Here is a 21,974-nt window from a genome sequence, read left to right on the forward strand (position 1 = left end):
AATGCAGATGAAAAAAATCTTCTACTATAGTAGGGCCAGTTTGACATTATGCTAAACTATGATTTCACATTCTGTGAATGAACTTTGGGCTTGAATATTCCACTCTCCCTCCTTTGCTGAGGTTACAAGGAAAAGCTCAGCAGCTAACCAGAGCTCCCCATTACATCCAAGCTCTGGAAACTGTGGATAGTTTAAACCATGGATAATGAACAAGCCAGGTTTATAAACCATAGTTTGAATTTGGCTTGTTTGAACTAGCCACATATTAAACCACTGAATTTCCACTAATGATGAACTCTGCTTCAGTTGAAAGTGAAAATGATACCTTCTTTACAAACATGACAGAGGGGAAGAGAGTAAAAGCCTGAGGCTTGTTCATATAATACTAAACCATGGTTTAGCATTAAGTCCCCAACGGCCCATGGTTTGATTTACATATTGCAACTTTACAGTCATTTAGATTCTGTTGCTATCATGACATATTTAAACATCTGAGTGAAATGGGTTAATCTTTTTCTAGGGGCAACAAATTAAGCCCCTCAAGTAACTTATGCAATAATATTCTCATGTATTCTGTGAATTTGGTTAAATATAGAATAGATAATATTTCTAGAAATGTTCTTGATGTTAGAGATTTTCTACATTATATTTTCCAGTGTGTCAAAAGTATTGCACTTTTAGACTGTTAAAAGGAATGTTTTCCCATCCCAAATCTAGCTGCTTTTAAGGAAATCTGCCCTGGTGGAATGGGCTATACGGTTTCTGGCTCTCACAGAAACAAGCTTTATCATCACCCTGCAGTTAGAGTTCAGCCACCTGTCATTGGCAAGACCCAGATTACTCATCATGTTGCTAAAGGTACTTCTCCTCCACCTCTCCCAGCAAAGGAAGAGCCGGTGGAGGCACTGACCATCTCACAGAAAAGTGAGCCCGAGGTGGCTGTGCGAGAAGGTGAGAGTGGATAAGGATCTCATGATGTAGCTTAGTGTATTTCTAAATATGTGCATGTGTTTTCTTTTTGTGTGTACGTTCATGCTATTTGAAGTGCTTGTATAAAACACAATGTGTTTTTGAGGGCAACTCAACAAGTATGTCATTGCGTTGTTTCTTATAGCAACTGGTTTTCAAGTTAAGAGTGTAGAATTTGTTTGCCCTGTAAAGAATCCTGCATCGGATGACATCCTGCCCTGTTAAGAATACTGCATCGGATGACTAGCTCCCTGCAAGCCACATGATTCTGTGCATCTCTTCTTGCATTCAGATGATTTCTTGGGAGTGAATATTAGTTTGACCCCATGTTCATGGCCCACAATGCAACAGATTCATGTTGTATTACTATTAAGTACTGGGAATCTTTTCATTTCCAAAAAACCAAATAAAACTCTTACCATCTCATTTCTTACACAAAGCATTTCTAAATGTTGGTTTCACAGTTTTAATGTCTCAGTCTGCATGATTTTCGCAAATGCCTCTAAAACCAGCTGCTTTAAAATGTCCTGTTTTTAACATGCTTAACATCAGTGCAAAAGCAAAGAAAAGCAGAAGGCTTGCAGCATGTGCAAAAGTAAATGCATTGCCAACACGCTATTGGTGAACAGAACATAGGCAGGTATATATAGATGGCTGTGTGGAGTGTTATGATTATGGTGATTCCAAACTGTTTTCCTCTGGAGTACCCAATATATGCTTGAGTGTGGAAAGAACAGTAAATGGGGAGGGTCTGCAGGTGGGTATTCAAAATGTGTAATATAGAAAACACAGTTACAGTCAGTTTCATAACGTGGAGCATCAAAACTTCCTACAAAACTTCTAAACATCCTTATCATTGCATAATATATTGTTTTGAATTTGAATAACATTCCTGAACATGGCAAGTTTCATTTTGAATGGCTGAGACATCTTTCTGACAGGACGGTGCATTTTAAAGCTTAGTTGTCTTTCAGAGATGAGAGTTCTATTCTTTGAATTGTTATTTTCATATTAAGCTCTACAGTATCCTTTTTGCCCTTTTGATGATAGTACACTGACAGTTTAACAAAAGCTACTCAAACAGATACAATTCCATAGCTAAGGAGTTTGGGAAACTTCATTTATGGCTGCATGGTTCTGAAATAATGTGGCTCTCCAATGAATAACTTTGTATTTTACCTGGTTCACAGTTTAAATAAATGCTTTCTTTTGAACTACTTATGTTCAATTCCCACATTAAATCGTAATTGGCTGCATTTATTTTTTAAATCAGAAATTTTCTGTAAAGATACATTTTAAAAAGAGTAACATATATTCAAATGTAAATACCAGGCAAATAATGATTGAATGTCTTGTTTGGTACTTTCATTTTAAAGGGTTATTCTTTTCAATCACTGGAGTAAGGAGTAAGCTTAGAAACAGGAAGAAGCTTAGCCTAAATGTGAGATAGTGTTTACAGGAGGAAGCTAGGTCACGTGTCAACTGGTTCACCTAGCTTCGCTACCAGGCAGTCGTCATGCAGTCAAAGGGATGTTTAGCTCCTACCTAATGTATAGGAAATGAATAGTTCATGCTGAGCTGAAGATGAGTCTAGTAGTATGATAGAATAGGGAGGGCCAGTGTGGTACCTTCCATATGTTGTTGGATTCCAACTCTTGCCAGCCCTTGCCAGTATAGCCAATAGTTAGGGATTATAGGAGTTGCAGTCCAACACTTCTGCAGTGCAGCACATTGGCTAGCCCTGTGATAGAGCAATAAGATGAACACTTCGGCTATTCATTCACTATTTGCCAATTGAAGTTAACCTATGACTAAGGATTGTTTTGGGTTGTATGAATTGGCCGCTGGAGAGCAGCTTGGGCGAAGGTCTATCGCAGATGTTCCTTGTCTGTTCTGTCAATGTGCTTTTAAAGGCAAGTTAAGAATATCCGTCTGTAAGGGTAGTCTACAAGCCAGAACCATTTACAGTTATGCTTGAGGGGAGGATGTATACCACAGCTAGCCACAAATCAATGCTGACCGCTTCGACTGTCTCCTCTTTAGATTCTTTACTTCTCCCAGACTTGTTAAAAAGGGAGGGATGTCGATGAGGGTGCATGTCAGGGTAAAAATAAATAAAAATATATATGGTTTAGAAGCTTTGGAAGTACTAAATACTGTTAAGTTTTGGTTTTTGGCTGAAAGAGAGCAGAGTAGGTTTTATAATGTTTATAATGATTAATCAATTAATCAATCAATCAGTTACAATTAAAACAAAGCTTTGCAGACTTCAGGCTTTAGGGTCTTTTTTTGTTTTTTACTAGAGCCCTGATGTCTTCCAGCTGGAGCCAGGATATATACTTAGAATGAAGGAACCAGGGTGCCTGTGAACAACTGCTCAACCCAGAAAATTTATTTTCAATCCCAGACCTGAGCACAGTTATTTCATATAGAAATCCACTTCTAGTTTCCCTCCCCTTAGCTTTCTCAATTTCTGCAACCTAATTTGGTGGGGGTGGGAAACCATTTAAGGTGTTGCTATTGTTAAACAATGAAGAATCCAAAACTCTTGCTGGCTTTCTGTAAATCATTCAGAAGTCTAGAAGTAGACCCAGATATACTTTCTGCCTGCCCTGGATTGACCAGTGATGATGATGACAGACATAAACAGGGCAATCCCCTTCTCTTTTACATAGGAGCAAATGCTTCCTCACAATGCTTCTTACTTAAGTACAGTGGTACCTCAGGTTACATACGCTTCAGGTTACATCCGCTTCAGGTTACAGACTCCGCTAACCCAGAAATAGTACCTTGCATTAAGAACTTCAGGATGAGAACAGAAATCGTGCTGCGGCAGCGGGAGGCCCCATTAGCTAAAGTGGTGCTTCAGGTTAAGAACAGTTTCAGGTTAAGAACGGACCTCTGGAACGAATTAAGTACTTAACCTGAGGTACCACTATAATGCTATTTTATTCACATGCAGATTTAATTGGTTATTCATATTAAACACATATGATTGATTTTAAAAATTCAGTCAAGTTGCAGTTGTAGAGTAAATTCAGCTTTCATTGTGGAAACTTAGATTGGTCCACATTCTTGGTTGCTATTAGAAATCCTCCCAAGGCCAATTCAGTTGTATGAAGGGACAGAACATCCCATAGCCAGATAGGTCATGTGTAGCATGACATGCCCAGTGTTGGCCCTGCTCCAAGCTAAATTTTATGACCCCTTTTTCACATCTAAAAAACAAATTGCATCTTGTTAGCTAGTGAAACGGACTCCTTCAGGGGGAAGGACAGGCTATAAATTCAATAAATAAATAAGTGCGGAAATACATAGTGCATCCCTGATACAAATCCAGTTGCCCATTTTGCTGGGAAGACAAGTAATATTCAAGTGTTTCTAGTAATCAAGATTGTGGTAGGCAGTGGAAGATAGGAGTGCCTGGCGTGCTCTGGTCCATGGGGTCACAAAGAGTCAGACACAGCTAAACAACCAAAGTAATCAAGATACACTGGGCTGCATTTGTACTAAACTCCAGAAAGTCTTCCAATGATTTCAAGATCCCCAGATCGAATAAGTCAGTCCCAAACATCGATCAGAAAATTAAAATTGAGTATGTGAAGCTGTGTTGGCCCTACAAATGTGAAAGGCAGAGCAAATAGAAAGGGATGTTTCACTGAACCAAGTAGTCATCCGAAACATTTCAGACATCTAATGGGCTTTCCTGATTCCATTACAAAAAAACCCCTGAAAGAACAAAAGATCCTGCTATATATGCCCAAGGCTATAAATACTTGGCTTGTTTTAGGCCTAAACTAGGTGATACATCCATCACAAAATTAGAGAAGGAAGTGGCTGAATCCCTGATACACCCCCAAACTAGGAAGAAATATAAACATATTCAGGAGTGGAATGGAAAACAATTATAAAAGGAGAGGGAAATTTGCAGCCTGAAAATGGACAAAAAACACACAGCACATTCCTCTGCCCTCATTGAGGTCCTGCTGGTTTGAACCTAGCAGAGCACAGGATCAGGCAATTCAGATTTAACTCCCTTCCACCATAGGATTGCAGCCTAGGAGTTTCTATTTGAAGAAAATAATGCCAGGCACGCCTTGAGCTGTTCCAAAGCTCATTTCAAATGTTAAAATATTTATCTACCAGGATGTCAGCAAAATTGATTTAAAATTAAAAAGAAAGTTATGCTGGATTTCTGCCTAATTCTCTATTAAATAGAACGGGAAGAAGATAGTGTTATTTTGAATGAGCCTGTACTTTTGCATCTACTCAATAAACAATAAGTTGCCAGCAGATTCAAGGTCACATTGTTTAAGTGAATTCAGTAATCTTCATTGTATTTTTACTTGTTAAAAGGTCTGGTATATAGCTTAAGGAATGGTATTATTATTACTTTTACAGTGGATCTTATCCTATCTTCCCTCTTCATCCTTTTCTTCTTTATTTCTTGAATATGCAAAATTCAAAGTTTAGCAAGTTCTACAGGAGCAATTGTTCCTGCATTCAGTGTACCACAATTTTTTGCAGTTATTGCTGTGTTTCTTAGCAGCATAAGCCTCCCTGCTTTTTCCAAATAACTCTACTGAGTTTGGTTGGTTTAAACCTAATTTGTTATTAATTGGCATTCTGATGCACCAAAGGCTTATTTATCTTCACAACACTCTTACTAGGTAGGCTGTTTCATTCCCATTTTAATGATGTGTCTTAAAGTGAGTTTTAATCCACTTATGAGCCACACTTTTGCTCTGAGACAAGTCTGAGCATTTTTAGTGTAGTAAAGTAGAAACTTACATCTTATAGTTTCCCAGTTTAATGCTATAGGGAAGGGAGCACACAAATAGGTTTAGAAGGTAGAAAAATGACTTGTTTTAGTACACTTTTCCTTTTTACAGTAGTTAATTCCTTTTCTTTTCTTTCTTTCTGGTTTTAGTGGGAACTGCAGCCCCAGATCAGGTAACACATAAACAGTGCTCAATTTTGCCTTTTGTAAAAAGAAAATGAGCTTGAGATTTACCTGAAATTGTGGAAATTGTGGGAAGAAAATAGTTACTTTTTGAGGCTATAGTAATTGAAACTCACTGATTAATATCCTTATGGTGAGTATACTCTGATATTCAATCTTTTTCCATAAACAAAAATTATTGGTATCAATGAAAAAAAGATCAACCATGTCATCACTTTTTGTGGCTTCAGTTCACCGTTCCCATTCAGCACAGCTCTTCAGCATATGTACAATTCACTTGTTAAAACAACAACAACAAAATCTTCCATATAACTTCCATATAACTGAAGTTAGTATAATAACTTGCAATGCAAGTATAATATTAGGAAGCTATACTGACCCAAAGATAAAAAAAATGTGAAATTGAGCAGTTCCATATCCTTCCATTGGCCAGCAGGTGATAAAAGTGTTGTAAATAATCTGACAGCATGGCTAAGTTTCACAAAATCTAACATAAAATAATATTTGGGAACTATGTAGGGTTTCCCCCCACAGAATATTTACCTATCTGTGCTACTTGGTCTCAACTAGGACTCTGTGTTTGCAGAGTCTTTTACGCAGTGGAATGATGAGCAGTACGTGCCACATACTTTACTTTACTTTATTTACACTTCAAAGCTGAGAGATTACATACACGCATCTTGCTTCTGCGAGAGCAGAGAAGCAACATCCTCTCTCCTCGGAATCACCGAGAGAACTGAGAGAAACAGGAAACCAGTGTACGTCACATCCAGTCTCCCTTTCCCGTGGGAAAACCCAACAGCAACTGACTGTGGAATGTAAACACCTGTCTCGTGACAAGCACTTCGCTGCACAGTGAAGAGAGCAGAAACCAACACTTTTCAGTATTGGCCCCAACTTGGTGGAACGGTCTGTCACAAGAGACTAGGGCCCTGCGGGACTTGACATCTTTCCACAGGGCCTGCAAGACAGAGCTGTTCCGCCTGGCCTTTGGTTTGGACTCAGTCTGACCCTTATGTCTTCCCTCCCCTTACGGTTTTGATTTATGAGCTACTTTTAAAATGAGGCTGCTTTTTAAATTGCATTTTAACCTGTATTTTAAATTGGGGGGCGGTCCCCCCCATTATGTTTCTATTGTAATTTTACCGGTGTTAGCCGCCCTGAGCCCGGCTCTGGCCAGGGAGGGCGGGATATAAATAAAATAATTTATTATTATTATTATTATTATTATTACTTCATCCTCATGATTATAGGGCATACTAAAGTTCACACACCAGTTGTGGAAGATAGGAACAATTCAGTTTTGCATTTCCTTGGTTGGAGCATGACAGCTTATAAAGACTAGCTCTGCTGGATCAGAGCAAGAGTCCATCTAGTCTAATGTTGTATTCTACCAGAGCAGTGGTTTCCAGGTATTTCCTCCCTTGGACCAGTTGAAAATTGTCGATGGTCTTAACATAACACTTAAATTATTTTTCTGCTTGTTGAATCAATTGAAACTGTGCTAAATGCTTTATGATTTTTTAATTGTATTTTAATATATATTTGCATTCCATAGAAATCCAGTTATAGCATAAAAAGCATATAAAAATAAAAGAAGCAATTAAAACACAATTAAAAATCAGTATGACTAATGCACACATGTCGTGGACCACCTGAATGAATCTCGCAGGCCACTGGTGGTCCATGGACCACAGTTTCAAAACTCCTGCGATAGAGCACAGCTGCATGATTTTTACAAGACCACAAGCAAGGCATGAAGGCAACAGCTCTTCCCTATATCCCACCCCACTTCACAGCAACTTGTATTCCCAGGCATTTTGCATTGCTACATGGAATGTGCATTTAGCTGTAAAGGTTAATAGTCACTGATAGACCACCGTGTATTTATTGTATCCTTTTAAAAACCATTTAAATTGTTGTGGAAAGAACCATAGTTCTACAACAAGCGGATGTGTTTCGCATGCCAAAGGCCTCAGACTTAATCTTTGCCACCCCCTGGTACAGCTGGCTCCCTTTTGAGATTCTGCACAACTGCTTCCAGTCAGTGAAGGCAGTACAGAGATAGGCAATGGCCTGACTCATTATAAAACAGTTTCCTAAGTTCTTCCTTCTCCTTCTTAGTTGTTTTCTTTATAAGCTAAAAAGACCTGAGCACTTTAGCTTTTCCTCATAGGAATGTTACCTCAGCCTCTGAACATTTTGGTATCTTTTTCTGCACATTTCCCAGTTTTGCAATTTCAGATGCAGCAACCAGAAATATGTGCCCTTGAGCTACACATTTGTTTAAAAAATGCTCAGCAGCATTTTACATAATATATTCATAAAACAATCATTAACAGATTAGTCCCAGTTTCTGCATTGTTTTAAAAAGAACATTAGGTCACTAGCAGTTTAATAATAGTTGAGATAGAAAATAATTATTGTTTTAATATTTAATTTGATTCCAGGCCACTGTATAACAATATATCATGATATATGTTATGTAAATAGAATCATGCAAGAAAGCTATTATTTCTCTCTCTTTAAAGTACTTCATTTTCAATATACTTTCTCTGCTTTAGTCTTAAAAACTGAAGAATCTTGTCTCACTTAGCATCATGCTGTGGAAGGAATTGAACATCACACTCTTTAATCATTCTGTCAACTCAAGCATTTCATCTTGCCAGACAGAACAGTTCCCCCTCTCCTCCTCACCTGTGCTGCTCTGGGGGCTTTCCTGGCCCTTCCAAGGAGGGAAAGTCCTGTTGAGAAGCAGAAGTCCTTGTGCATGTCTTCTGCTGAGATTTGTTAGGTAAAGCCTACCCTAAGCAACAGAACCCAGAGTTGGACAATGTGGGTGCATTTCATGTTCAGACTCAGTTCTTGAGGAAATCTGTAAGACAATCAAACTAGTTGCATTCTCAGATGAAGTTGGGCAGGGCAAAACTTGATCTCCCAGACAGTAGGTCTACTAGAGACAGTTTGGTCAAGTGCAGCCAATGTATGATTTAGAAACAATGTGTATATTAGGAGTAAATAGCTGAGTCTTCGCAAAGGCCTTTTTAAAAATCACAAACTGATGTGATACTGTGCAGAACAGAGGACTGGAAAAATGAGAATTTTGTCCATTGCTAAGTAGGAACAAAGTTCAGTGAACTTCTTTCTATTCCTGAGGAAAGTGAAGGAGGGAATGTGCCACTTTATTTTACTGTATGAGATGACCTAAGGTTCTTGGTTTTTTAAACTATTGTTTAACAAGATTTATATACTGTTTAATAAATAACAAAGGCCTCTAAGCAGTTTTCAGTTTCCCCATTAAAACATGTAAGCAGAAACACCACATTCACTAGCAGCAGCTTGGAGCTCATGGCGGCTTCCAGATCAGCAAGACTTTTCTGGAACACTCATATGATTAAGCAACGTCACAAGGGTGTTCTAGGAAGTCCTGCCAAGTTAGAAGCTGGCATGAGATCCTTGCCATTGTAAGCAAATACAGCACAGTGTTTTAGGAGAAAACAAAGTCCCCAGCCACTTGTAGAGTAAAATAATTCAGTGGTGTCAGGGGTTGCCTGTCAATAATTTTCTTAAAACTTCACATGGCACCTTTGAAAAGTTCAGAAAATAGTTCCCCAGATTGCAATGCGGAGAATGACTATAAAATTGTGGTGTATGTTTCATCCCAGCACTAACATAAAGACATTGCACCTTTCCTTGCCTCAAAGACTTAGGCTCTGTGAAAGATGGTGCCAATTTCCTATGCCCAAGACTACGTCTACATATTGTCTGTATTGCATGTATTATATGAACCTCAGTGCTTCATGCCATATCCCCAAAAGGCACTTGACACATAACTGATTCCTGCATTGCAGGATGTTGGACCAGATGACCCTCAGGTCAATTCTATTACCATGTTCTACCCCTTTCCCACAGACTTAGCCCCCATAGATCAAGGATAAGAGCTGCATTGTAACTCATTTACGCATACTTTTTACCTGTGATTTGTGAGCTGTGGTTATTCTCTTTCAGCTTTCACTGAGTTGTGAACCAGATATAGTTCCCAAACCTTGAATTGGCTTGGCAGCCCTTAATCTGTAATTCTACAATTACAGGGGTCAGCCCTTCATACAGCTGTAAAACACAATCCCCGGTAGTCTAAAAAAGAATTAGTCCACCCAGCAAAATGGAGGATTTCAGCCATGGGGAGTGTTGGGCATGCTGAGGTACCATTGTTTGCAGTGGGTCCTAAATGCACCAAACTTTGTTCTGTACTGCACCAATAATGTGTAGATGGGGTGTGTGTGTGTGTGTGTGTGTGTGTGTGTGTGTGTGTGTGTTATGTTATTTGTATATGTGTGCCTGTTCTGAGCTCCTAGTTGTAAGAGGCATTCCTGCATCTAAGCATATTAAAAGCAGATGTGCATATGCAAGGATAAGTTATTTTTAATCACAAGTCTACAAATAGATGTATGTTTGGCTTTATGTACTATATGTATATCAATATATTTAGAAGATTTATCTTTACCTAATAAATTGTGATAAAAATACATTGTCTACAAGAGCTGCTGCTGAATGGAAAATGAACCAATTACAAGGAGTTAATGCTTGCTCTTATTTTTAAACTATATATAAACACACACAGTTTGCTATGAAACGTCATTTTTTCAAAGCAAAATTTCACTACAAAATTGGGGAGACTCACATTAAAAACACATAATCACCCATTTAATTTTTAACCATTCTTTTAGGAATTAGTTTCACTTGATGACCGAGAAAAACCTGGTCAACCTCAGCTTTCTCCTGGGATTTCAACTATTAACCTGCATCCACAATTTCCAGGTAGCTCTTTTTGACTCCTCCTTTAATGGATGAGAATCCTTGCAAAAATGGCATGGAATAATTCCTTATGGTGTCTATATTCCTTTCATTTTTAGAATTTTATTTCTAATTTAATGTTCTGCATTTTAAAAAGAAGGGCTTAATCTAGCAAAATTTTATTATCTTTACATGAATAATCCTTTTAAAGTCCACTAGACGAGACTCTTTGGTGAAGAAAATAAGACCTAATGCAGATGTAACACTCAGGAGCATGTCATGGACTCATGCATTCCATCTCATTCCATTCTTCCTTTGTGAATTCCTTTCCCTTACCCAGTTAACATTTTTTTAAGGTGCAGCTATAGCTCAATGATTTGCATGCAGAACATTCCAGGTTCAATCCCTGGCATATCCATGCAGAGACAGAAAAGACCCCTACCTAAATACTGAGCTGGATGGGCCATCGCCTCACTCAGTACAAGGCAGCTTCCAATTTTCCTGGCACGTTAGTCTGCATTGATGATATCCATGGTTAGCTATTAAACCAGGCTTAGAAACAGGGTTGCAAGTTTCACTTCACTTACAGAATTGTCAGGTTGACTTGTTGGTTAAAAGGTAGTTTGCAAAGTCTGGTTACAGCTAACAATGGTTTGTTAACCATATTTAAGGCCAGTGCTGCCATAATTCTGCTGTACTACTGCAGGAATTTCAAGTGGACACACATGGCTGTGGGTATCGGACAAGCCAGGCAGGGAGATGGAAATTCAGAATCTTAAAGCCTAGTCCTCGTTTTGGTTCTTCTTCCAGCAACAGTGGCCTCAGTTTTTTTGTATTTTGGGTCAGATAATGCTGCTGTATTAATGTCAGGTCAGTTAACAGTAAAACGGCAATGGTATATGTCTTGATTGTGGATGCTGATTTGGCTTACGTTACTGGACTTGGAAGGATGAGCCTGGAAGCAGCTGACCTCTCTCAGCTGTTGCATTCTGTTTTCTCAGTCTAACACCAATACAGGATTGGGGGTTTGGTCATGTTGGTTGTTGTCTTTTGCTATAGTCCCTAAGGATTCCGTCTCATACTCCCACAATCCCTGGATTATTTCAAATTTGTGTTGGACAATCAGGACAGATTAGGAATTCTGTTCTTAGCATCCTTCTGCTCAACTATCTTCCTGTGGGAGCTGAAAACAATAATCTTAGTGGACCTCAGCATCAATGCAAAGGTTTGGTTTTTATGTTTTCAATGTGGCATAAAGATTGTGATTTCTCCTTGTTCAGGTCAGATCATTTCCTGATGAGGTTTAGGCTTGCAATGGCTTTTCTTCTCTGCCTGATCAGTGGATATGTTAGAACGGTGATGGAATCTGAAAGATTCCCCTCCCCCAAGTCCCTGGCAAGTTTCCTTTTGACATGACCAGTGCCCCATCAAACCCTAGTCACTCTGTAGGGGTTACATAAAGTATAATAGTTCACAGAGCATCAATAGTTTCCCCACACTCTTGCCTGTTGAGCAGATCCTGTTTTGCTCCTTGGTTTACCAGCTCCATTTACTAGTTGTGGAAATGGCTTAGAAGAAAGTGGCAGGAAACATAGTATGAAGCTTAAGTGTGAGAGCCAGTGTGGTGTAGTGGTTAAGAGCGATAGACTCGTAATCTAGGGAACCGGGTTCGCGTCTCCGCTGCTCCACATGCAGCTGCTGGGTGACCTTGGGCTAGTCACACTTCTCTGAAGTCTCTCAGCCCCACTCACCTCACAGAGTGTTTGTTGTGGGGGAGGAAGGGAAAGGAGAACGTTAGCCGCTTTGAGACTCCTTCGGGTAGTGATAAACCGGGATATCAAATCCAAACTCTTCTTCTTCTTCTTAAGAAATACAGGCAACAATCTGTCTTCAAGCCTACTCTGTGATGGTGAAGGCAGCAAAGAAACAACACAGCTAACTCACAACTTACACACATTTAACTTGTGTACATTCAGCTTTACACACTTGGGGGGAGGGGAATTAAAAAGGGCGCAGGCTTTATTAATCCCACCTACCAAAATGTATTTTGACTATAAATGATTTTTGCCATGCATAGCGTAAATGTGACAATAAATGCCTCCTTGATGAAATGGAATGTTCTGGAATGACATCACTCTCTACTGAGTTACAAAAAAGATGGCTGTTCCTACAGACCTATGGAACAGCCACATGTTTTTCTGTACAGTGTTCATGCTAGTAACAGAACATTATCATATCCCATGACTTTCAGGTAGTGTTTGTAAGACAGTTTTCATTGCATAAGGCAGCCACTGCCCACTTTCAAACTGTTGCTAATGGTGGTTACCAGTTTAAAGAAAGGAATAAAGTGGGACCACCACATCAGAGTTGTTTGAGTCAGAATTATGGACTATGTTCCAATCCACTCATTAGCAGCTTTGGATTTGGTCTCAGCCAGTTCCTCCCTCAACACTGCTCACTCTTACTTGCTTTAATTTGGATGCCACTGATTCTGCCTTCAAGCAATGAATGTGCACTGGGAACCTTGTTGCCCAGCTTTGTTGGGTGAATATTAATTGTTACACCCCAAGGCCATGTAAAAGGTGCTTAATGGGGTGTGGCCGACTCTCTCCTTGTTTCTTGACTCCCTTGGCTTATAACATATAGCAGGTGAGGGTTCATCAGCTGGGTCCAAGAACATGCTTTCTTGTGAGAGAGAAGGATTGTGAGACCCATCCATTTCCCCTTCCTGGTCAATATGCTTGAGTTGTTGGTTGCTATACAAATCCAGATCTGGATGCATTTCAGTTCAGTGCCAGCCCCTGGTGCGACTGCACTGCTTGCACTGTCCTGCTGTAAATCCGCCCCTACTCAGGATATGGGTACCTAAAGGGGCGTCCTTTTCTCAAATAGGAATTGAAATAATCATTAGAGTATCTTCTTAGGTCTTTCCATCTGCTGAACTCAGGTGGATTGCAACCAATGGAAGGAATGTTTCTGCTGTTTTTGGAATGCAGTCCCTGGGAAGGCTCACTAGTGGCTTTTCCTAAACCTTTCCAATGCTAGGCAAAGACCTTTCTCTTCTTCCAGGCCTTGTTAAACATTAGCTGAACTTGATTCTACCTAGCTCCAGGGATGCTTCTGTGCTTTAATACTTTTTTATTTTTTGGGCTGTGTGTTTTTGTTGTGTTACGTTGTTTTGGTGCTCTTTCATTGATTTTATTTTTTTATTAGCTGGCATGAGAGTATGCTACTGAAAGGAGATCATATTATGTATATATCCAAGGAAGGGAGGGGGTAATTTGCTCTGGCAAAGGGGAGGAGGAGCATGCAATCCCATGCCACGCTCCTGATCTCCTTACAATGGTTACATCTGCACTGTTATCTCTTCTATCATTATGCCTGAAGCAGGCTTAAGAAGGGAAATGACTGCAAAACCATTCACTGTGTGCAACACAGTGTGATAAAGTACTCTCTACTTAGCCAGTGAGCAATGAACCCATGAAACCCATGAATCTTTGGATTGCTAATGAGTCTACTGAACTCAATGGAGGTTATACAGCAGCTATGGAGGTTGTACAGCAGCTGTGCTTGGTTAATTGTACCCATGAATTTTTATGTGCAAAAATTTTATGGAGGGGCATATGTTGAAGTGTAAGAGAAATAGATTTAATTGAAATGGAGAATGATTTGGAAGTCCTTTTCATCTTCCTGAATGTGGTAGACACTTAACTTAGGCACCAAAAAGTGAATTGAAGTGGGAACAATTTTTCCGAAAGTGGTCCCACAATCCCTCCTGTATTTCAAACATCTCATTCAGTGATGCTTAGACAGTGAAGTTTCGTCACTATACTTGCTTTATTAGTTTTACACAGTTCCAGATTTCTTTCACATGCACCAGAGTAACAAATAGGTCAGACTGTTAGTCAGTGTTCAAAATAAGAAATTATTTTGAGTAATTTAGCAGATGTTCATGTGTTTGCTGCTTGGTAAGACTAAAGCATATAACAGTATTGCACATCTCCTTATAACAACACATGCACCCTGGGCATGTTTTGTGGGGAGCAAAAGGCACTAGCAACCAAAGGAAGATGTGCAGTTTCTTCAAAATTCAGGATTTTAGAAGATACACAATGGGAGTCTGTAACATGCACCACCTAGAAACATATAAAGAGACCCTTACTACAGTTTTCCATTAATGATTAGTTCATTAAGCCATACGCGTATTTTAAAACTTGCCTTCCTCATATGTAAATAATTTTCTCTTTTCTTTTGCACAGTAGTAGTTGAAAAAACCTCTCCTCCTGTGCCTGTAGAAGTTGGCCCAGATGTGTCTACTTCAAGTGCTAGTCAAGTAATAGCACCGACTCAAGTTACAGGTATGATGCATACTTTCCCCACAAAAAAAAATGGCTGGAGGTAGAAATGGGTGCATACTCCCAAATAACTGAGGGCTATTAGAGCGTCAAACAGGAAGAATAGAGCAGCAGAACACAGGAAAATTCAGGGCCAAAAATGTTCAGTTTAAGAGGGTGGAATTGTATGTTATTTTTGGCAAGTCTGGTCATATGGATGGCATGCAGTTCACAGTTGACTTACGTTGTGCATATAAAATAGAGGAGTCTAAAGGATTCCACCCACCTGGAGTGTATTTGCAGGTTTGTATACCATGGTTCAACTGCATTTTTTTTGCATGCATGTGGGGACAGTTTCTGGTCAGCTCCACATACAGGCACATTACTTTATGCAAATATGCCTCCCCAAAGCTCTTAAAATGCCTTTTTCTATAAGCAGTGCATTAACGCATATCCCCCTTAAAAGCATATGAAAAGACACAGACATGACATGGTGAGCGATCTTGTGAATTTACCCATATTCCATAATAAAAACTTGAGAAAATCGCATTGATTTCTAAAGGTGCCTAATGAAAATAATAATTTGGGGATAGTTTCCAGAATCTGATCTAGAACTGGGTTGTGTGGGGAAGCCATTCTTTGAGAAACATACTCCCTCAGCTTTTGTAGGGCCAGGGTCCCACCTTTCTAGGCTAGGTAGGAAAAGCCTAGCAGTGAGCAGGTTTCCAGGATGCACCTCCAAGAGATTGGCAGTTTTATTTATCTTCATTGATAAATGTCTTGTTCCTGATCCTCCATCACCTATTCAGGCCCCATGAGCACGTATGTGAAATAAGATTCTCCCCCCGCCCCCAGTATGCATCATTTTACACTTGTTTACATTGAATTGCATTTGACATTTTACTGCCATTTCACTAAGTTTGGAGAGGTCCTTTTGGAGTTCTTCAGAATTCTTTTTTCTTTTGTTTCAACAACCCTGCACAACTTACTATCAGTTTATTATTACCTTGGCCATCTTACTGCTCACTCCTAGTTCTAAGCTGTTTATGAACAAGTTAAAAAGCACAGTTCTTTTTAACAAGTTAAAAATGCCAGTCCTTGGAGGGCTCCACTTTCTACCTTCTTCCTTAGAGAACTGTCTCTTTATTCCTACCCCCTGCTTCCTGAAACTTAACCATTTCCTGATCCACAAGAGAACCACACCTCTTTTTCTATGATTGCTACATTTATTCAAGAATTCTGTCATAGTTCTGTGTGTAAACGTCACAAATGTTAAGATGTCTACCCCTAGTGCGCACACTTGTTTCTAAGGAGTGGTATACAATACAGCCATGTAGCATAGCATCTTATTAATGTCTCTCCTCCAGAGCATTTGTGAGGAAAATTTTGATCAACCCTTTCCAGCGGATCAAAGAATTTCAACAGTAGTGATGATATTTCTATATTCTCCAGGCTCTGGAACTTTCTTTAATACTCTGGCTTCAATTTATCTTTGCAAAGCGTTTTTCTAAGTTAAGTACTACCAGCTGTGCAGTTTGCTATAAACTTACTGATATATTCCAGCATACCCTGCAATTTCTAAATTCAATGTTTATCTCTATGTCTCTGAATGTTCTATATTTGTTGAATCTTTGCAACATCCATCAGTATTCCATTTGAGGTCAAGTTTGCCTAATAAACAGTTGCTTTCTTTTTTAAAAAAAGAAATGCATATGCTATTAATAGATTACATTGTTAGCTAGCACATTAAGCTATGTGCTTGCTGGGTGATCCTTTGGGCCAATTAACAGAATCCTTTTTAGGACAGATGAGATAAATGACAGGTGCTATTCTGTGTATCAGTAAAAGGGCTGTAGTAAAAGATAATAATAATAATAATAATAATAATAATAATAATAATAATAATAATAATGATAATGGTGGTAGTAGTAGTAGTAGTAGTAATAGTAATAATAATAATTACTGCAGATCCCACTATTTCATATTCTGTGATAGTTGTCTGGGCAAATTGTATAATCAGTATTCATTTCAGTGCCATAACTTCTCTCAGCATCTAGGACTGTGCATTTTAATATGAAGCCACTTTCAGTATTGAATAGGTTCCAGAAGACAATTTTTGGAGGCAGACATTGTACAGAAAATGTAAAGGATGGAACTTCCTATGCCCTTGGTTATCTACCTAAATGCTGTGGTGCATATTAAAAATGTTTCTACAGTGTGTGCATTATTAGCAAACATTGCATATCCTTTTGACTTAATCACCGGGCCTGACATCAGGCAAATTAAGGGGGTTCAGTCCCCAACCTCCACAGATCTCAGTGCCCCTTTTTACTGCTTTTGCTATGGGGTTCATAAGGATGGAGTTCTAAACCACAAAGTCAATGTGAATAAAGTTGCTTGGTGTCCCAGAATCCGCCATAGCGGCTGCATGGAAATAACTGCCAACTTAAAGATGGAGTTTTATTGAGACACTTCTTGTGCTTCCACTTCTTAATCACAAATCACATCGCAGCAGGGAAGTTTGACTTCCTAGCATCTAAACTATTGGTTGGTTGTGCGAGCAAAATGTTCTCAGGCTTTAGTAGACAAAGTCCCTGCTGGTGTCACTGGTTCTTTTCTTCCAAGGTGAGTCAGGGCTGGCTCCCCTTAACTGAATGAGTTCTGCTTCAGCTTTCAGGAGTTGTGAAGTAACTATTGCCTAAAGAATAGCCTGTGGATGAAGTCAAGCTTGCCCTTGGAAGCAACTGGACCAGCACCATTAGGAACTTTTAATATAAAGGCTTAGGTTGATAAAACTTGGGGGGAAATTTGTGTGGCTTTTAACATGGGGCAACTCATCCAGAATGTGAACTCTTGAGCCCTGAAGGTCTGGCAGGCTCCGGTCTTAACCCTGAGATGAGAAGGTGGAAGATGCTTACAATACATGCATCAACATTTGACATAATTACCAGGGGTTACTTTTTTTCTATAAAGATTAAAACCATGCTTCAGTTCACTTACAAATTCCTTATAACTATTCCAAAACGGTGTACACAGCACATGTTGACCCATTCACTGAGGAGATCCTTGAGCTGCAGTTTCATATGGATCTAGCATTGAGTTAGGAAGTTAAGAGGCCATCCTGGGTCTCTATCAAACATTTCTTGCATGTTTACAGGCCAGTTCCTTTCACTTGATTTCCAGATGCATTAGAGTAGTATGTAAATATAGGGAACGGAAGGGCAAGCTTTTGTAGGGTGTATGTCAAGCTGTTTATTTTAAGTATTGCTTCATAGAAACTCTGTACTGGCTTCTTGCTCCACAGCCACTGGGTTGAATAACAAGAGGCTGAAATAATAATTTTATTATTTGTACCCCACCCATCTGACTCAGTTGCCCCAGCCACTCTGAATGGTTTTTCTTCCTTTTTAAACTGAGAATAGTGGACTTATGCAAATGTTTTAAATGGCCTGCTCCAGGTATGTTTTTCTTTCTATTTAGAAATCAACGAGTGCACAGTGAACCCAGATATTTGTGGAGCAGGACATTGTGTTAATTTGCCTGTGGGATACACCTGTTTCTGCAATGATGGATACAAGCTTAATGATCAACAAACAAAATGTTCTGGTATGAGAAATTTTCTTTGCCTTTGCTAAACTGATCAGTGAGTGAAGGATCTGAAGAAATGTAACCTGTAATTTGTATGAAACAACTATGGTAAATAAGAATGGCTTCTTCCCTTTTTGGCCCTTAATCTTGGTCAAAATACATTTTTTAAAAGATCTCCCTTGTTCTCATAGAACTTTGCAGCTCTTTTGTACCAGGTATGAGGAAACGGGGCCCTTCAGAGGTTGTTGGACTACAACTGCCATCATCCCTGACAACTGGCCACACTGACTGGAGCTGATGGGAGTCCAGAAACATAAAATCATAGAATTGTAGAGTTGGAAGGGACCCCAAGGGTCATTTAGTCCAACCCCCTGTGATGTGGGGATCTTAACTAAAGTATATGTGACAGGTGCCATCCAACCTCTGCTGTTCTCATAGAACTTTGCAGCTCTTTTGTACCAGGTATGAGGAAACGGGGCCCTTCAGAGGTTGTTGGACTACAACTGCCATCATCCCTGACAACTGGCCACACTGACTGGAGCTGATGGGAGTCCAGAAACATAAAATCATAGAATTGTAGAGTTGGAAGGGACCCCAAGGGTCATTTAGTCCAACCCCCTGTGATGCGGGGATCTTAACTAAAGTATATGTGACAGGTGCCATCCAACCTCTGCTTAAAAACCTCCAAGGAAGAAGAGTCGACAAGTGCACACTTCCTGAGAGAGACCATTCCACTGTTGAACAGATCTTACTGTCAGAAAGTTCTTCTTTCTGACAGTAATCTCCTTTCTTGTAACTTGAAGCTATTGATTTGGGTCCTAGCCTCTAGAGCAGGAGAAAACAAGCTCGCATCCTCTTCTATGTGACAGCCCTTGAGATATTTGAAGATGGCTCTTCTCACTGTCAAAGCTAAACGTACCCAGCTCCCTCAACTGCTCCTCATAAGGCTTATTTTCCAGACTCTTGATCACCTTGGTCTCCTCCTTCTGCACTTGTCAATATCCTTATTAAATTGTGACACCCCAAACAGGACACTGTACTTCAGATGTCATCTGACCAAGGCAGCATAGAGTGGTACTATTACTTGCCTTGATCAGGACATTATACTTCTGTTGATGCAGCCCAGAAGTCACATGGTCCCCATCCCCAAACTGTACACTACCTAAATGTATCTTGGCACACAACTTGTTCTAAATTATCCTGCATGCACAAAGGATGGCACTTGTAAATTAAGAAAACTGAGGTGCTTCAAGGAGTCTTTATATTTTGCCTCCTCGTAGACCGTGCTTTGGAATCCTAACAGGAGTGCATGAAATTTTATGATAGGTATTGCAAGGAACTGAATGTCTGCTAGGCTTCTTTATATTGCTTGTAAAGAGAAGGAGCGCCTTTCACTAGCCCTGGTTCTGAGAGGTTCCAAAATATAGTATTTGACTCCCATATACATAAATGCATAAGTTCTCTCTGAAAGATCACTTATTACAAGTAAGTATAGTTCCTTCCTTCAAGGAAAAGTAATACTCTGAAAGTTGGTATAAAGTAATACTCTGAAACTTTAAGCCAATAAGTCTGCTTTTTGAATCAGAATTTTATACCAAATCTTTATTGTTCACCTCCGTGGAAACAAATGTGTCTGTACTAATAGAGTCTGTCTTTCATTTTAGTGTCTTGTGTATATTGGGCGAAGTGAAGTGATGGTCATGACAGAGTACTACTTTTTCAATCTTCGTTTTTATTTCTTTAACAGATATTAATGAATGTACTCAGGCTCCCCATCTCTGCTCCCTTGGGCGTTGTGAAAATACAGAAGGAAGCTTCCTATGCATTTGCCAGGCAGGGTTCATGGCCAGTGAACAAGGAACAGACTGTGTTGGTAACTACTGTGCTTTATGAAACAAGCTCTTAATACTTGGGGCTAATAGCTAAGAGTTGGAGTTTGAAATCCGTTAAGGTCATTGGAAAACTACTTACATTGATTTACACAAGCACTGGACTGGGTGCTTAATGCTTAGGTTGCTCTTTTTGTTCATAGACTATTTCTTAATAAAAATTGACCACCATTACAGAGGGCAAGTCATTACTCATTCTGTCTTCCTAAAATTATTTATTTGTGCAGTTATACTTCCTTGAAAATATAATGTTGCTGTAAGAGCTAAAGTCGTAAAATATGTTTAGAGGATAGGTTTTTTCTCTCTCTCCCATGCACGAGAATAGATTTCACATAGATCATTAGCAACCAAAACAGCTCTGTAATTGGCCCCTCTCAAATGTGAATACCATTTCTAAGTGACACTAAAAAAGGTTATCAGATGTTAACGTAGGACCATTTTGAACATTTATGGCATTGTTTGTGTGATTTGCTGTGACTGTTCCTGGAGATACACTTACATGGAGAAATTTTATCAAGTTTGTATCCACAGATTAAATGGGTAGCAGTCTATGGCTGCTGTTCAGGAACTCAGTGTACAGGCCGACTGTAAGGCCTCCTGCTTTTCAAACCATGGCAACCAGCCATCAGAGTTTAGTTTATATTATGGCTGATGGTTGGGGATGATGGGATTTGTAGTCCAGCAACATCTGAGGCTGCCATGTTGCCTATCCTGCTGTAGACAGTACTGAGCTAGTAGTTTCACTTGGTACATAGAATCATAGAGTTGGAAGAGACCACAAGGGCCATCGAGTCCAACCCCCTGCCAAGCAGGAAACACCATCAGAACACTCCTGACATATGGTTGTCAAGCCTCTGCTTAAAGACCTCCAAAGAAGGAGACTCCACCACACTCCTTGGCAGCAAATTCCACTGTCAAACAGCTCTTACTGTCAGGAAGTTCTTCCTAATGTTTAGGTGGAATCTTCTTTCTTGTAGTTTGGATCCATTGCTCCGTGTCCGCTTCTCTGGAGCAGCAGAAAACAACCTTTCTCCCTCCTCTATGTGACATCCTTTTATATATTTGAACATGGCTATCATATCACCCCTTAACCTCCTCTTCTCCAGGCTAAACATGCCCAGCTCCCTTAGCCGTTCCTCATAAGGCATCGTTTCCAGGCCTTTGACCATTTTGGTTGCCCTCCTCTGGACACGTTCCAGTTTGTCAGTGTCCTTCTTGAACTGTGGTGCCCAGAACTGGACACAGTACTCCAGGTGAGGTCTGACCAGAGCAGAATACAGTGGCACTATTACTTCCCTTGATCTAGATGCTATACTCCTATTGATGCAGCCCAGAATTGCATTGGCTTTTTTAGCTGCCGCGTCACACTGTTGGCTCATGTCAAGTTTGTGGTCAACCAAGACTCCTAGATCCTTTTCACATGTACTGCTCTCAAGC

At 39.7% G+C, this 21,974-nt stretch overlaps 1 protein-coding gene across 13 annotated transcripts in view; it reads left to right on the forward strand.

Moving 5' to 3' along the window:
* Positions 1-21,974, forward strand: part of LTBP1 (latent transforming growth factor beta binding protein 1) — a 193,433-nt gene that overhangs the window by 111,656 nt on the left and 59,803 nt on the right. For 2 of the 13 annotated variants that reach the window (XM_081856552.1, XM_081856553.1), the window contains exons 12-17: positions 718-951; positions 5,900-5,922; positions 10,660-10,750; positions 14,986-15,084; positions 18,541-18,666; positions 20,396-20,521. In XM_081856552.1, the coding sequence (XP_081712678.1) occupies positions 718-951; positions 5,900-5,922; positions 10,660-10,750; positions 14,986-15,084; positions 18,541-18,666; positions 20,396-20,521 (699 nt within the window). The remainder of the gene's footprint in view (positions 1-717; positions 952-5,899; positions 5,923-10,659; positions 10,751-14,985; positions 15,085-18,540; positions 18,667-20,395; positions 20,522-21,974) is intronic. The other 11 variants (XM_081856557.1, XM_081856555.1, XM_081856560.1 and 8 more) reach the window with 9 other exon arrangements.

This window comes from Podarcis erhardii (assembly GCF_964252035.2).
Source record: "Podarcis erhardii genome assembly, chromosome: 3".
NCBI classification, from domain to species: Eukaryota; Metazoa; Chordata; class Lepidosauria; order Squamata; family Lacertidae; genus Podarcis; species Podarcis erhardii.